The 18,154-nt window shown below is 45.0% G+C and overlaps 1 protein-coding gene across 1 annotated transcript; it reads right to left on the bottom strand.

Annotated features, from left to right (window-relative positions):
- Positions 1-909: 909 nt before the first annotated feature.
- Positions 910-17,801, bottom strand: TMEM184C (transmembrane protein 184C). The gene is given in 12 exon segments (XM_085863938.1): positions 910-1,540; positions 4,526-4,739; positions 8,525-8,624; positions 9,851-9,905; positions 9,908-9,962; positions 10,359-10,452; positions 10,861-10,935; positions 15,449-15,654; positions 15,900-15,936; positions 16,074-16,204; positions 17,322-17,449; positions 17,625-17,801. Coding segments are annotated over 11 exon segments (1,266 nt in total). The 5' UTR covers positions 17,433-17,449; positions 17,625-17,801; the 3' UTR covers positions 910-1,352.
- Positions 17,802-18,154: the final 353 nt, after the last annotated feature.

Genomic DNA, 18,154 nt, shown 5'->3' with positions numbered 1-18,154 from the left:
TGCGCACAAACCCCAATACACTGGCGTGTTTGGGGTGCAATTAAATATATTGTGTGTCTGGGATAAGGATGGTTACTTGGAATGGCACACCAAGCTTCTGAAAGAAATTGAAAATATTTGAAAAAGTATTTGAGAGAAAGGGCAGTACATCTGTCCAACAAAAGACTTGGAGAACTAACTTTCCTCAGCTCACTGAACGGGCAGCTGCTCGTAATGCAAACTACTGGCCACGTGGGACGTTGCAAGACCTGAGTGCGCTACGCAACCACCCCCCACCCCTCCCCCGATGGATCGCTTCCAGATCCTGATGCTGTGTTTGAGCCTGGGGAGTAACTGCTGAATTGTCTGAGTTCTTCCCAACATCTTTATTCTTTGTTCCTTTTACACTTCTGTCCACTTATTTTTTTCACAGTTCTCTTTATTCATTCCAATTTTTTGCATTTTCTTCTCTTTCATCTCTTTTCCTCTTTCGTTGTCTATCTCTCCAAGGAAAAGTGAATTCATGCAGAATTTTTTTTTTCTGCAAGGTTCACTTGGCTGCACCTGGATGGGTTTGAGGGTTGTGGAGTAGCGGCTGAATCCTATCCACATTCCTCCTGATGACTCCATCTTTCCTCTTTCCTTCACGGTCTTCCGTTTCATTATATGCATGAGGTGCATCTGAACACTAATAGGAAGGACATATCTGGGGCTTGTGCATGTACAGCGTAAGTTTTAAATTATTTACTATTAATCATATTGGGAGGCAATTGGGGGAGCTTAGCGAGTTGTGAAGGTTTTACATATTTTACTTGTTTCGGACACATAATTGTCCGAGTGTGCGCACTCTCGCGTTGTACCAACCAACACGGCCGACGCGAGAATGTACCAACAGGAAATGGTAGGAACCCGACACCTCTCATCCACGGATATTTCTCATATTTCGTGTATTCCCGTGAGTCCGACTTTCATTCAGGAACATAACAATTATGGTTAACAATCTTGACATTGCCACTCTCGTTTAAATGTTGAAGATTGTTTGAAAGACTGAATTGCTACTTTCGTGTTCGTAATGGCACATTAAAAGAGCCCCAGCGAGCAAAATAGAATCACAAATCGCACGCACAGCGCATGCGCAAAAGGCCTCCTTTCGCATTCATACGTCATGTATTACATGTAACACGTGATCAACACAGTAAATAAATCCTGATGGGAAGCAAAAATATTGGGACTGTTGTTGCCATTGCATAGGAAAGGGTACAATTTCAATTTCAGTAGTATTTACAGAATAGTGGCAAACATTTATTCCCTTTATTTTTTTTTTTTGAAAAGATAGTCCAGGTAAGGAGGCACTGTTCCAGAATTCCAGGAACTCATTGATCATTGGGTTCTGGTGTTGTGGGGGTCTGAGAGAGGCTATGGTAATGACCACCTTCGCTTGCTGTGGGGCTTGAGAGTTCACTTCCCACTCTGCTGCCTCCCAGCAGTGCTGATTTCTCCTCTTCGTCTGGGGAATGTGGTGGAACCAAGTTCTTTGGCCTTCTGTTGAAAATGGTTTGCCCTGGAGGTGGGGGGGGGGGGGAGTGGGAGGTTGAATTTTCGATCAGAAACACAAAACTCAAAACATTGGTAAGAACAAGAAGCAACTGGAACGGTGCTCGAGTGAGCGCATACCTCCGCCAGGCTGAACAGTTCACGTTTTGTATTCCACTGACGGACCAGATCTGTATCGGGCCTTGAACAAAAATCTAATCGGCTTGTTCTTGTCACTGACCCGACTCATCCAACAAGTTTGCCATAACTCGTCAAATAACGTTTTGAAATTTTATGCAATCCATCGTTTTTGGCCCCATCCCTCATTGGTGAAAAATCACTTTGAAATTAAAAAATTCTCAGATCCTGATCTTCACCAACATCTAATCAATTCATCCTTGTCACACTCCCAACCTGTTCACCAAGTTTCATCCAAATCAGTCCCTCGCTTTAAGACATCTTACTTAGACAGACAGACAGACAGACATAAAAACAATTTTGGTAGCGGAGGTAAAAAAAATAGTTCTCGAAGAAAGGATGGTTGTGTTGCTATTTAGGTTTTGTCAATCTAAAAATTGTTTGCAAAAACCCATTTTGCAGCTTCGTTTGTGTACCGAATGTCCCTGCAACTTGCCTTTTTCACTGTGATGAGCATTCTTACCATTAAAACGGATTCATTCGGTTTCGTTTAGGCTGACTTATGGTTCCATTTCTCCTGCTCGAGCTGACTGTTTTCCCTCAAACACGTTTCTCGGTGTAAGACTGCGGATTAGTATGATGAACCAAGTCTGTATAAATGTGGTACAAAGTAAGTCGCTATCCAAGGGAACAGTCTTAAAAATTGTTGGGTTTTTTTTTTTTTGTTGCAAGATTGAGACTCATGGGAGAGAGAGGTGATCGAAGGTGACAAGACAAAAAACTGATGGAGAAACAGTTTGACATTAAGGGAATGAATGAACAGGAAAGGAAAGTTGTACCCCCTTCCTTACCCCTCATCCTGCCTCCTCTTTCAGCACCTCTCCACTGTCATCTGCTATATGAGCAGCTGCTCCTCTTGTGTCCCAAACTGTGTGGTGTTCAAACATCTGTGGACTCCGTTCCAACCTCACAGATATCTCTCACTCTCAATCAGTACACAACTCAACATCTCAAACACGCTCTTTCTTTCCTCTCATCACCCCTCTTCCCACCCCCTCAAATCATGTTCCTTCCCCTGCCCGCTCCCATCTTCACAATACCACTACTCGGTCTCATCCTTCCACTCTCCCTCCTCCCCATGGCCGTGTCTTCTGTAATCATCTCCCCTCCCTCTCAAATCGGCAACCTATTACCTCCTCAAAGCAAGCTTCCCCTCACCCCTCCCCTTCAAATCTCCCCCCTCAAATCCATGAAGCTGCCTCCTCCCCTCACCATCTCTTACTTCCCTCTACCCACTGTCTCATCCCATCACCACCTAGCCTTTTGTCCTCTCCTCATCCAGCCCTCTCCTAACTCTTCTGCAATTTCATACACACTGTCAACAGCTGTCCCTACCTCCCCCTCTCCTCCCTCGTCTGAACCCCCCTCCCCTCTCTTGTACCCAAAGCCTCCTCTCCTTCCTCAACGGTGTGGACCTCAAACATCCCGGGCCTTCACTCCAACCTGACAGATCTCTCCATACAGGTTGTAACTGACAAACCAGACATGATCTGCTTAACAGAAACTTTCCTCCTTCGTATCTCTCCTTGGTTACTCGCTCCACTGGTCTGATGGACCTCATCCTCACCGTGGCAGCAGAGTTGCTCACTTTATCAAAAACTCCATTCCTCACTCTTCATGCACTACCCCCTCACCCTGAGGAGTACCTTTGGCCACGGCTCCCCCCCGCTCCCACTTCTTGTTTTCATGTGTGTTGCGCTGTCCACCAAATAGTGACAACTCCATTTACATCTCGCTCGCTGACATGGCAGATCAGATGGCATTAGTCCCTGCATACTAACAACATTAAAAAAAAAAAACTGCGATGCTGCTCTTGCAACACCCTCTTTGTTCTATTGACCCTTTCATTTGCTCAAGATCATCTGCCACCCACATGAAAATCAGCAAACACCACCGCTTTACATAAAAAGGTGCAAAAGTAGATCCCTTCAACTACAGACTAATCAGCCTGCTCCTAATCATCAGCAAGGTCATGGAATCCATCATCACTTCTGACGTTAAATCCTTCCTCTTCTCCAATGGCTTGATTTCTGATCATCATTTTGGATTCAGACAAGGTCACTCTACCCTGGACATGCTGCTTCTGCTTTTACAACAATGGTGGTGGTCCTCAATGCTAGACATGAGGTCGGATCCATCTTCCTAGACATGTCGCGTGCTTTCAATGTGGTCTGGCACTCCGCCCTGATCACCAAACTCTCTCCTTATGGTATCCAAGGCAATCTCCACTCATGGCTCACGGACTTCCTCTCCTGTCATAGTCAACGCGTGACTCTTAATGCAATTCCCTCATCTCTTCCTGTCCAGGCTGGAGTTCCTCAAGGCAGCATTCTGGGCCCTGTGCTTTTTCCAATCTCAATCAACGATCTCTCCGACTCTGGAAAATGCTCTATCTTTTTGCTGACGACTCCACCCTCTGCCGTGCCATCTCTCATCCCTCAGATCGGCAGGCAACAGCCTCTTCACTTTGCAGACCTGGATAAAATCAAAAGCTGGTCAAACACTTGGAACATGTCTTTCAATGCTGACAAATCTCTCACGATGCGACCCACCGATACACTTCCATGATCATAGTTGTCGAGGTGAGAACTGAGGTTTGCTCAGCTTGAAAAACGTTCCTTCTTTTTTTTTTTTTTTTAAGATCGGCATCCAATTCCAGATAGTCACATAAAACACGTGTATTACGTGACACATTCATTCCTATGAACTTTGGTATGAGGAAGGATTGGGAGTGGGAGATGAGGGAAGGAAGGAGCAAGTACGTAGCATTTGGAGAAGGGCATTTTTTTGCACACCACCCTCATCAAATACATACTTAACGAACGTGCTTGTTCCATTACGTCATTACGGACATCGTGCACATCAAACATGGCCAGGAAAGAGAACAGGTACGATGGTTCATCCTGGGTAGCATCCTCATCAGGGCAGCCTTCTGTCATCTCCCCATGCTGGCGTAGAAACGGATCATAGGGAAAGCTCTGGTGATGTGCCACAGCAGCTATGAACATCTCCCCACAAATTATGAAATCCTGCCGAAGGGTAGAGCACGGAAAAAAAAAACCAAAAAACAGCTTATCACTTTCAGTTGGGAAAAAAATGCTTATAAAACATGCTTGTGTTTCTGCCAAAGACTGCTTTGGGACTGACAGGATGCCAGAGGCATATACACACTCCCATCTTAGCTGTCTCCAGCCTGGGTTCGAATCCCAACTCAGCTGCAAACTGTCATCCCGGTATTTCTCCAGGCAAGGTGATTTGTCAGTGTATGTGCCATCCCTTGGACGTTAAACGGGAATTCCGTCTGCCGGCATGAGTTGGTGGACTTCAAAGATGCACGGTGTCTTTCGTGAAGAGTAGGAGAGCTATCGCTGGCACCCTGAACAAATGATAAATTCCTGCCCCAAGCAGCAGAGGGCTCAGCATCGGCAGCACACCTGCACCTTCAGCCAATGATGCTCCCCTGCAGCCTTTTGCTGCATACGAACGAAGAAGTGTGCACGTATCCAGGTTTTCCTTGTTATACCCACAAAACTATCTTTTCACTTTATATATCCCATTGTATGAACCCATTCATTTATTTACATTTTTACTTATAACCCCCCCCCTCCCCCCCTTTATTGTGATTCTCCGGACTGGTCGGGGCAGAGCTTCCATCCATCCAGAGCAAAGGCGTACACTAATGCCTCGGATGACAAATGGAATTGTGTCTTGCATTTGTGATACGTCGATGGACGTTCAAGGAATAAGCCATGGTGGAGAATATGAAAATCGAACAAGTGCACAATTGCCAATTGTGTTTCATGCCTTTTCGGCTTAATCTGGGAAATGTTCATCACTCAGTGGTGTGCCGTGTTAAATGGCTGTAACATTCATGAGATCGTCTTCCAGAAATACTCGCATGAAGTCCAGCAGCTGAATGGCATGACCAATCACTAATTACAACAAATACCAAAGTTTACCAAAATACTAGTGGAACCTTTTATACAAGATATAGAGGGAGATTTGGACAAACAATGGGTGTGGGGAGGAATGAGGGGTAGGGGAGGCCGCAACGGGGTGGACAACATGGATCCAGGAAGGACGAACTGGGAATTTGGAAGGAGAGCAGCTTGGGGTGGGAATTTTATTATTCACCATACTCAAAAGCAGAATAACGCGATTTCATTTTAGAGTAGAACAATTTCAACCACTCCAAATTAATGCGACAAAAGTGATTGGTCAAAATAAGTCGTTTTACGTTAACAACAAAAGAGCTGCGGTGTTTGTCAGCGATTATCACACGGGTCGCTTTTCGCTGATCGGCAACATCTATCCAAAGAAATTGTACCATAAACTAAGAGTTTCGAAATCATATCATCCGTGAAGTCATTCATCCACATCATCAAGGATGCAGCTTGGTGGTGAGGCATTGGCACGAAATCCATAATCCGTTAGGTGGTGCGGTCACACTTGCGTTTACAAATGAGGACCTTCGCTAATCCTTCGGGATTTTATTGTAAATGCAAATCTTTTACAAGCAAAGAATCATCTTTTTACAGATGACCTCTACTAATCGTAAATTTGTTTGCACAGCTATCATTTTTTTTTTTCCATCATGATCGCCATTGACGAGGATCAAAGTGCATGTATCTTTGATTTGATGGCAGACCTTACGGAATGGTGAACGGCGGCTGCTGCTGTACATGGCAGTGAAAGGAGTTGGACACATTTTGTATTTGTCACGTCCTTTTGGCAATGCATTTGGTGTCATCGAATATCTCCCCCTTGACCTGCACTGCCGTTGTACAGTCTTTGCAAAGCTTACTCAACTGTTTCCTGGTTCGCAACATTCTCACCTTTATCAGTGCTACAGCTATGCCTAACCCAAATACCTGAGATGTTATGGGCAAACAGTAGATCTTACACACACACACACACACAACCGATGGCTGCTGGTTGCATCATTGATTAAGGATGTGGCTATTACCAGTAAACTGGTGCTCATTTCACTAGCGTCGGGAGGATGACAGGCTGAGTCAACCCCACCTGGTGTTAATTCAATGGCCGACGGGCTCAAACTCAGGACGCGAGGATCCCAAGCAGTAGATCTTCCAAACTCCAGCAACGGGTGTTTCCTTGATGCAAACAATGTCTCGTCTTTGACAGTGCTGCGCCTTTCTTTAGCTCAAGGCTGAGATGAACCTGGAAGGTATCCCGACTTGCTTGGTAACATGGAAGGGCAAGATCCACGTCATTACCCACGACCAGTTTTCATTTTATCAGATGTTTGGACGGCAGTTTGTCGAGTTTAGATTCCAGAACATTCCATTTCTTCACCGAACACTGCTTGTTAACTTTATTTGATAGAAATTCTGGTTTTTTTGTTTTTTTTCAATTGCGGTTTCAGAGTGCATCATCGTTAATTTATGAGCAACCAGGTGCAAGACGTCTGAGTGCTACCTTTGGTGGACGGGGCATCTGCATAATCATTAAACACCGCGACACACTCATTGTACTTCGTCGAGATTATTTTTCAACAAGTTACATTTTCACTTCTTCACTTGTTTGTATTTTCCAAGTTTTCATTTTTATACTTTCACCTGATTATGCAAATCATGCAAGAAAGATTACAAATCTTTCTGGGGGTGCAGCTTTGCCGCCGATGCAGTGCCCTCGATTACCGGTACATTGATACTCATTTTGCCAATCTTGGGAGGATGACAGGCTGAGTCAACCAAACGTGGTGTTAATTCATCGGTCAGCAGGGGCTCAAACTCAAAACCCAAAGATCTTAAGCCAACACCAGGCTTACGAAAGGAGGAGAAGTCTGAACATAATACAGGACTCCCTCGCTTTAAACGGGGAATGTGTTTTTAGCGAACCACTTTTAACATCGTACAAGGGGAGTTTCGTTCCAGACCCTGCCAAAGACCCATGACTGTTCACCGTTTTCTCACCAACTGACATAACAAACACAAATAATACATTATTATTCAGTAATATACAGGACTGCAATTCAATACAAATACACTTGGTTATAAATGAATACTGTAACCCCAAACAGGCTGATTTTTAGCTCACCTGGAACATTGTTCCAGGGAGCTTATGGGATGACGCGTCGTCCGTCCGTCCACAAATGCACAACTTCTTCTCTGAAACTACGCTTTTGACGAAACTTGACCACAACCTTCATCACCCATGATGTACCAAAGTTTGTTCACGGCATTAAAAAAAAAACTATCGGTATTTACTTTATTCTCAGTTACATATTTTGTGGGTCATCTATACCTACCAGAGGTTCCCTGGTTATGTTATCCAGCCACTCCCAGGTGTACTTTGCCCCTATGTCGATGTACACTTTGGTGTGGAGCATTACTCTGTGTGGGGTCACGGTCACCGGGGTCATCTGCTAGAAACGGCAGTTACGTCTAGTGGAGAGGACGGCTCCTCTGGGCTACCCGGCTTACGAATCACAAAGCTTGCAGTGTTATGCTCTTCTTAAAGTATTAGGAGCGAGCGTCGGATGACTTGCTATGGTAAACAACACGTGTGCAGTACAGTACACTGAAACATTGCTTGGTGTTTTGGCGGAGAAATTAATTTTGTTGCAATCAACTCCGAGTCGACCATAATTTCTCATTTGGCTCCTGGACCAATAACGTTGCAGTTAAGCCGACCATTGACTGGTATCGGAAACTTTTTCATCATGCTCGATGCACCGGTAACAAAGTCGAATCGGTGAAGGGGAAAATGCACTTCCATTTTGAACTGAAAGGCGACACATTACCAATAATAATTTGGGACTTACAGCGGTTACGTCTCATCAACCATGTACCTGCAGGCCCACGGCAACAGCACCGACACTGCTCCAACCCCACGTGTTCCTGTCCGAGATCACGTGCAACTTCACCAGCACTGCGATGAAAGCTGCCTGCCTGCATCAACGGCACATTCCCACGCAAGTGCTAATCACCATGGCATGCGCATCATCACTGCTCCACCACATACAGAACGCGTGTACTCCGCCGTACAATAACTTTGCACTTTGACAAAACTAGAAATGCAACACTATTATGCATAATAATCAAATCGCAACATAAAGCAACGACATTGCTATGTTGCACAGGAAAGGGAGGAGGCCTCTGGTGGTCTATAAATGTAATATAAATCTTCACCATGAGATTTTGTGGTGTCTGCTCTGCCTTGGTAGGCTGGGGCGTGTAGTCATGTGCACGAGGCCATCTGTCGATCGTTTCGAGCCACGGCTTCCCCAAACCCGTGTCCCCGCACCGGCCGAGACTCCGTCCACTACCCACATTATCCTCCGTTTATATTATTCTGCCCCGACTTGAGAATTATTTTGTTGTCACGCGGCTTGTGGCAATATCAAAAGTTACGATATGTCATCCGTTAGTTTTGAAAGGGATTTATCCATGATTTGCACCACCGGATGGTGGAACATCCATTTTGTAAAGAGTTATTGCCGTGTAAAGAGTTACCAGTTTATTTTTTTTTTTAATTAAAATGTTTGTTAAATAAACCATGTGGTGGTGTCTCTTCTTGCTATCATGCTGTTTGAATGCTAGGTCATGCTGTTAACTGCACGATTCATGTCTCGTGTACAATTTCAAATCCGGCCAATCACTGTTCAGTTATCTGGGACCATGCCCACGTGTAAGGGGGCACAGAGCATACAACACTAATCCAGTGATTATGTGGTTAGAGCGTCCACTCTGAGTCTGGGATGTGGGCAGTTTGTTTCCCACGCAAGTCGAGTCAAACAGAAGACTCTTAAAAATGGTATGTGCCACTTCCTCATTGACGTTCAGCATTTGGAGGATAGAACGTGGACACAGCTTACAGTTTTGGCATCACATGGATGGGGGAAGGGTGGGGAATCAAGGGGGAGATTTCTCCATAATAAAATTCCCCCATTGTCTGCGGAGAGTAAAGTGGAACCTTGTGGTTTCCTCCTCCCTCCAAGGTGAACGGGTGTGTGTGTGGGTGCGTGCGTGCGGTCGAGGGGGGGGGCCACTCCAAATTAATGTCATCCAACCCCACGGCTCCTGGAAACTCTAAATAATGAAACTTTGGAATCACGACCTCATACCCCAGCAATGCAATGTCAACGAGTTAGATATGCTCACCATAAGCTGCTTACCAAAATGAGACAAACACCACCATCTTGACACACAGGAACTTGCCAATGGGGTGGAGGGTGCGAGTTCCTCGCGCAGTGTGCGGTAAAACAGGATGAGGCAGTACATGGCAAACTTGGGAGAGAGATGGATGGAGACAAACCGATTTCTGATTTACCTGGGTAAACAGGCACCTGTACCAGTGTTTCATAAAGCAATGGCAAATTAGCTGAGTACTATTACATCATTTCGATGTTGACCCTTTAAAACTCAGTATCTTTAGGAAATGACTGGTTCATGAGAAGTTTGCGTCCATCGAAGCAAAGACAAAATAGTTAAGTGTTACTTTCAGTAGAAAGTTTATACCGATACGATGTCTCAGGTTATTCATTCAACAAGTTTTCATTTTATCAACTGCGCCGTGTCGAGAGAAAAAGCCGACCGATAAGGAAGCTGCAGTTGAAAACATTTGTGTTGTATTTGTTTGAGAAAAAAAAAAGAAGCATATTTGTGCAAAAAAGGCAAACTTACAATTTGAGAAACATTGTTAATGACAACGATGTAGCTCCAGGCATTGGTGAACGAGAAGTTGCCCTCATCGTACACGTTGTTCAATTCACACACCCTAATGATGGTAGCATATGCACAGGTGAACGCAAGAGTCAGCTGGCGGTCACAACCTCCCAAAGCACAGAACAAAGGTTTTGTTGAAACTCCGAATGGCTCGCTTCGAGATGTGGGGGGGGGGGGACGTGGCTAATCAGCATTCTAAAAATGCACAAAAAATTTCTATCAGATGTTTTTAATTGGCAGGTTAACCTCCATCAAATGTGACATCAATGTTTGGATTGCTACAATTGCTGTGGATGCTCCTATGACCACACCACTGCCCCCAACTCAAATATGAATACTACCCTTCCCCCCCCACCAAAGGATTAAACACCTTAATATTAAATCAGTAAACTGATGGGTGCTACTCGTAACGCTCATCATGAAAACGATATCAGATGATTGTAAAGAAAGTTCGACTTACAAGGCGATGGCAGTTGTAACGAGTCGAACCAAAGTGTACTGTAAAACACCGAGCTTACAACGCGATAACAGCACCCTAAAAAAGGTGGGAGTAGGGGGAGAGGGTTGGGGGGGAGAGGGTTGGGGGGGACACAGTAAACACATAAAACCCCAATCTGCATTCTTTTACAATAAATCTTCAATAAACCATCATTTTGTCTTGCATCTCTTGAGCAACAATGAAAAACTGAGACTCCACTTAAAATACATTATTATCTCTGACACCAATGGTGGATGGAAGTTATGTTTTGGGATAAAAACAAATGGGATAAAAACAAACTGTTCAGCCTGGCGGAGGTATGCGCTCTACCGAGTGTCGCTGTCGTTTGATATATTTTGGAAATTTGCCATTTAAAAAGATTTATATTGTTTATCAAAATTTATTTAAAAGACTTCATTTTAAAGATTCTACTTTGGCCACAAGATCGATTTAGCTACACTTGTATCCTCTACCCCCAGTCACTGTCACTATCCAAGCAAAAAAAATAATCATCATCATCTTTAACGGCTGCGATTATTCCCACGTTCTTGTGAGGTTGGCGAGGGGAAGCTTAACTCAAGTCCTTCACACACGGGCTGGTTAGGTCTGATATTCGACTAATAGTCCATGGGCCAGACCAGATATGGGTACCATCTCTGGTGGCAAAGTCTCACTGTTTTTTTTTATAGTTTAGGACCTACAGATGAGGAATTGAGATGACATCAGTGTGAAATTGGCAGCTTTCTGGTAGTTTTCACCTCTCAAACATCACCCGACCACTATATTTTGAAGACCAAAATTTGGAGGTAGGGGAAACTAAAATGACTGTAGTTTCGCTCTGGACGAGTCAATCTTAACAATATACCACTCATAATGTCTGTCTATGTACCCTCTATCTAAATCAAGAAGGGTTATGCAAAATATTTCATTATGCAAGTCACCAGAGGTCAAAAGGTCACCAATTTTAGGGGTTGCCCAAAATTGACCATAGGGCAAGTCATGTTGCTAGAATAAAGTAACAAAATCACCCAATGGTGATTTAAACACTTGGAAAGCATATTTTAGAGGTCTTTAGATGATTCTAAGGGGACATTATCAAGTTGCTTTTGCAAAATTTTATTTCAGAACAATTGATTTTGAACCATTTGTTGGAAATACCTAAAATCCAGGGTTTCGGGGGTAGGGGAAGTTCTTTTTAAGCTTTAACTGTTCTAAAAGACTTTGCCGGTGATGTACCTCATGAGACACTGGATGATGCCATGTCTAATGCTTCATGCATTCGCATTATTCTCCTTTTCCCAACAGTACCGCGCCTTCCTCAAGAATGACAATGGCAGCCTATCAGCATTTAGGATATCTAATCTAGATATTGTCAAGGTTGTGCTTGGTTTGTTGTGGGCAACAAGAGAAGGGGATTGGCTTTTGCACCTGGCCTCAATCAATCTGAGACATGATCCCATGGTGTTTCACGTATGACCGGTTTAAACTATGCCAGATATTTGACATTCTACGATGCGCAAATGTTGTCGTTACGTATTCATCATCCTGAAATGCATGAATACTTCATAGAGCAGAGGATTTTCTGTTCAAATAGGAGCTGATAATCCGTTTGGCAAAATACCAGTGGACCGAACAATTGAAGAAACAATAAATAAGGATACCCAGACGTCAGGTGGCACAAGAGGCTTTAGCTTAAACCCAGGTGCAATTCGTCGTTATGACGTAAATGCCGAATACCACAGCATGTTTCTTCATCGCCTAAGAGCAATGCTAGGAACTCGTTCCTCCACTTCGAGCCATCTGGTTTTGCAGAAAAAGAGAATTGAAAAAGACGAGTCAGCCGACCAATCACTCATTGATCTTATTCAGAAGTCTTCAATAAATCCCTACAGATCAGAAGAGGACTCTCTCGTGAACATTTCTACCGGCGCATTGGCCCCGGAAGATGTTGAGAAGGACCTTTTCACTGCTCAAAGCATTGGCAAAAAAAGGCAGACCAGAAGTTCAAGACCGATCGTCTTGAAAAGGAGGCACCGGATGCTGTAGATTTCCATGCAACTATTAAGAAGCAAAAGCTAAAGACATTTGAAAAATGTTTGTACAAAAAAAGTGCAATGCAAAGGGAAAGAGGTCATCCTACGAGCAGATCGCAATCTTTTTGCCAGAATGATTGTTATCGCACAAGGTCATGAGCCGGACATGCAGGAGGTTCTGTCTCATCCACTAGGCCCATTACCATGGGCGTTGGCAAATCAAGATGGGTCGCTAAGGAAGAATGAGAAAGCAGCACTAACGAAGAAAATTGGGGAAAACGTACGTACCTCCTGTAGAAACCCTCCCACAGAACTCAGCATGCATAATTATCGATGGCATGAGCGTTGTGCAGAAGTTAAATGTGAAAATAGCACATTTGCTGAGGTTTCAACATCTGTCCTGAAAGTTGTCTTGAGGGAAGGTGCGATGAGTCAACGAATAGATGTATTTGATGTGTATAAGGAAAGCTCCATCAAGAACGCAGAAAAGATCAAAAGGGGGATCAGGCAGCGGAATCAAATTCAGCAGCATTGCGCCAGGACACAAAATAAATAAAAAAAATGGAGGAACTTCTTATCAGAAGCTGACAACAAGACAAAAAAAAAAACTTATTGAGTTTCTGGTTGCAGATTGGAAAACTGAAAACAAGGGGAGCCTGATTAAAGACAAAGTTCTTCTCGTGACGTGTGGCATAAGATGTGACAAGATATTGATCGGTGGTAGTTGTGAAATGGGTGAACTTGAGTCCTCTCAAGAAGAGGCAGACACACTGTTAATACTTCATGCGAAGCATGCCGCCGACACTGGATATCAAACTGTAATTGTCAATTTCCGAGGACACAGATGTATTTGTGCTACTACTTTCCTTTGCAAAGGACATTCCGGCTACCTTGTACCAAAATAGGGGAACAAAGACACGTACTCAATTTGTGGACATTCCCCGACTCAGGTTATCCCTCGGAGATGAACTATGTGGCGCACTTCTCGGCTTTCATGCTTACACTGGATGTGACACTGTAAGTTCTTTCGTTGGGCGAGGCAATACAGGACCGCCGGACAAAATGCGATCAAACGGTGAATTCCAACGTGCCTTCTCCAACCTTGGAAGTACATGGGAGATATCAGATCAAATGTTTGATACCTTGCAACATTTCACATGTCTCATGTATGCATCGTCCACAAAAACTCTACAGGTAAATCAACTCCGATATCAACTCTGGTGTTCTTTGCCAAAAGAGGGGGAAAGAGAGTCAAACCTTCTTCCACCTTGTAAAGATAGTCTAACAAAGCTGTTAGGGTTTGTTAGGGTTAGGGTTAGGGTTAGCCTAACCTAACCCTAACCCTAACAAATCGTGCCAATTACCAGGCAGGAATTTGGAAGCGAAGCCTGGAGACAAAAATCAGCAATTCCTGATCCAGAGGGAAATGGATGGGTAAAAGATGAAAGCAGTTCAATTTCCATCGACTGGATGGCCGGAACTCCGGCACCTGAAGCTGTGTTGGAAATGATGGCCTGCCGGTGCAAACGAGTTTGCAAAAAAGGGAGAGTGTGGCTGCATAGACAATGGGTTGAAATGTACGCCGATGTGTAAATTACAAACCTGCGAAAAGCAGCGAAATGAGGAGGATGAACTGGAGATGACAGTTGATATTGAATCAGATTGCGATGATGAAGATGAAGATTGAGAACTCAAAATACTGAGGTTACTTTCCAAGCCCTCAACGTTACCTGAAGACATCTAAAATATCATTTCTGGAAGTTGATATTACTTTTTGTTCATTTTTACTACTTTGTTTGAGTAGAATAAGTTGTGCTAAAGACGATTTTGGCAGCCTCTAAAATTTGTGACCTTTTGACCTCTGGTGACCTACATAATGAAATATTTTGCATAAACCTTCTTGATTTAGACAGAGGGTACATACAATAGACAGACATTATGAGTGGTATATTGTTAAGATTGACCCATCCAGAGCAAAACTGCAGTCATTTTAGTTTCCCCTACCTCCAAATATAGTGGTCGGGTGATGTTTGAGAGGTGAAAACTACCAGAAAGCTGCCAATTTCACACTGATGTCACCTCAATTCCTCATCTGTAGGTCCTAAACTATCAAAAAAGGTGGTGAGCCTTTGCCACCAGAGATGGTACCGATGGGTCAAATGTTCAGGTTTGGCCCATGGACTACAAGGTTAGGGCAAGAATTAGCTTGTTCAGGGTGCCAGCGATAACTCGTCTACTCGTCACGAAGGACACCGTGGGATCTTTAACGTCCATCAATGAATGCTGGCAGATGGGATTCCCGTTTAATGAATCACTGGGATGATAGTTTATAGCAGGGTTGGGATTCGAACCCAGTCTCGACAGATTATGGTGGGTATGCGTATCCCCATGCCACCCTGCCAACCCTCAGCCCAAAGCGAACAATAAAATCCTAAATTCTAACTCTACTCCTTTTACCAAGGCTGCCACAAACAACTGGTTACAAGTTATAAAGAATGCTGCAAAAACAGAAGATCACCAAGACATTCAAAACGCACCTGCCCATCATCCAAGGTGGGCAACAGCAAAAAGGAGGCAAGTGTTGGGGGGTAGGCCTACTCTCGAGGGTGCTTTCGAGATGGGGGAACCTTTCTTCGAGATAACTCAGGAGGTAAGCCATGAAGCTGTAAATGACAAACGCCTCGTAGCATTCCCGGCACGTGTTGATGTAGATGGAGACCGAGGCGAAGCGCAGAGCAAGCCACTGTGGGATCATGAACGTGACAAAAGTTGGATGGTTTTTAAAGACGAGAAATTGAAAGAGATCAAAGGGGAATTTTCTTTACCATCCCAAAAATCAGTGACGACGACACAACTGAAAAGCCGTCCTCAGGGAGCGTTTAAAAAAACGCACATTTTTTTAGGATGTATTAAACATCGTATTATATAGTGTTCATGCGTAAAAGGCCTATCGGTGCAGAAGAGGAAGGTTTTCCCACGGGTACTTACACTGTCCAGGCTATAAATTGGAACCATCCACAAGATGCTGAAAAGACACCGACACAAACCAAATCTGAACTTGCTTCGTGCCATCGACAAATCGGTGATGACATTGCAATCGTGTCGAAGAGCAGAGGACTTGCGAACACGGAACGAGCGGCGTACCGGATCGCGTGATCTCACCGGATGATGTGTCTCTGCAGGTGCGGCTGCGTGTAGTTTAGGATGTGATGGATAATGTCCCACAGAGATATCGGCAGCGTTAGGAACACGAAGACCATTGCGATGAACCACGTCAGCACTTTGGCCTGCTTCTGAGGAATGGGAAACGCAACAATCTTTAACAAGAAAGAACAATTCAAGGAGCAATGCAAGAAAAAGCGCAATGACTAATGTGATGGTAAGAACGGGACCGATGCAGTGCCCCTCTCAAAGTTCACGCAGAACGCCGTCGTCATTTGTTCAGCGTCCACTTATGATTGAATGAAAATGTGGTGGAATTTTTCTTGCCATCTTTGCCAAATTCCTGCCCTGACTCAGTGGTATAGAGACGTCCCCCAGAAATGATGCAACCAGCAGCCATGTGCTACACACATTCATAATGGATGCTTTAAAAAAAAAAAAAAAAAAAAATTCTAAAATGTTCTCAATTCGGCCTCGACCTCCTCATCCTCATCCACTCTCCCTGATGCACCTGATGCTGCTTAACAAAAGTGAAAATATGTTTACTATATACTCAAAAAATGTTCACCTTTTGACGTGAGGGGGGATGGGGGGACGTGAGGGGGGATGGGGGAGGTGAGGGGATGGGGAGGTGAGGGGGATGGGGGAGGTGAGGGGGGATGGGGGAGGTGAGGGGGATGGGGAGGTGAGGGGGATGGGGGAGGTGAGGGGGGATGGGGGAGGTGAGGGGGATGGGGGAGGTGAGGGGGGATGGGGGAGGAGGTGAGGGGATGGGGGAGGTGAGGGGATGGGGGCAGGTGAGGGGATGGGGGGAGGTGAGGGGATGAGGGGAGGTGAGGGGATTGGGGGAGGTGAGGGGGATTGGGGGGAGGTGAGGGGATTGGGGGGAGGTGAGGGGGATTGGGGGGAGGTGAGGGGGATTGGGGGGAGGTGAGGGGGATTGGGGGGAGGTGAGGGGATTGGGGGGAGGTGGAGGGGGTATGGGGGGAGGTGGAGGGGTATGGGGGGAGGTGGAGGGGGATTGGGGGAGGTGAGGGGATTGGGGGGAGGTGAGGGGGATTGGGGGAGGTGGAGGGGGATGGGGGAGGTGGAGGGGGAATGGGGGAGGTGGAGGGGGTATGGGGGAGGTGGAGGGGGAATGGGTGGAGGTGGAGGGGGGAATGGGTGGAGGTGGAGGGGGGAATGGGGGACGGGGATTCACAGGACACGTGACTCAAGGAACAAGAGGTGGTGACCAGAGTTGCTCACCTTCCTGTGGATCAGCTCCAGGACACACAGCGGCAGAATAAGGAGCAGGCAGATCAAGTAAATGGCCGAAACGATCGGGCCGAGCCAGCGGCGCCATGGAGGGCAAGCCATGGACCAAGCAGGACCGGCTGGACCGGAATCAAGAGGGCGATGGACGGCACAGAGGGAGCGACGATCAAAGGAAAGGACGGAAACATTGACGTGCACTTCCTCAACAAACTGTCCGGTTCAAGAATTCAATTTTAAACACAAACAATCTCTCGGTACCTTCAAACGGGCACAACGCCAACAAATTGTTCTCACATTTAAAGCCTTTGAATGAGACTCCAAGCAGCTTTCACGTTGAGATCCATTTTCTCGCTCATTTGTTGATTCATCTTCGTGATCAGCTGGAAGCGCCCGTAAAATACCCGAGGATGAAGAAGAAGAAGAGGCATATGAAGAAGAAGAAGAAGAAGAAGAGGAACTATGTGAAGAAGAAGAAGAAGAAGAAAACGAGGAAGAAGAAGACTACGAGGCCTCAGATGACGTCCTGAATCGGCTTTTCCGGTGTAATGCTTATTTACGAATCGAGGTTGGTAAATAAATTTTGATAAAATAAATTCGATTAAGCATATATCAGATATATTAATTTATTCGAGCATAATACGGTAGTCATTAGTTCAACTTTAACTAGAGCTTCGTAGATCTATTCTAGCTCCAAGCAGTCCCGCTGAAAATGTATTCTCCGTTGTCTTTGCGTAGAATTTGAGATGTACCTACTTTCGTGCTCTTACGTTATTGATATTACTTCTGCTTTAATTGTTTGCTGAGATATAACTTCGGTGTCTCCT

Source organism: Eptatretus burgeri, chromosome 18 (assembly GCF_056783735.1).
Source record: "Eptatretus burgeri isolate ZD-2024b chromosome 18, Ebu_testis_v1, whole genome shotgun sequence".
Classification (NCBI taxonomy): Eukaryota; Metazoa; Chordata; class Myxini; order Myxiniformes; family Myxinidae; genus Eptatretus; species Eptatretus burgeri.
This window is presented reverse-complemented; position numbering and strand designations above follow the sequence as displayed.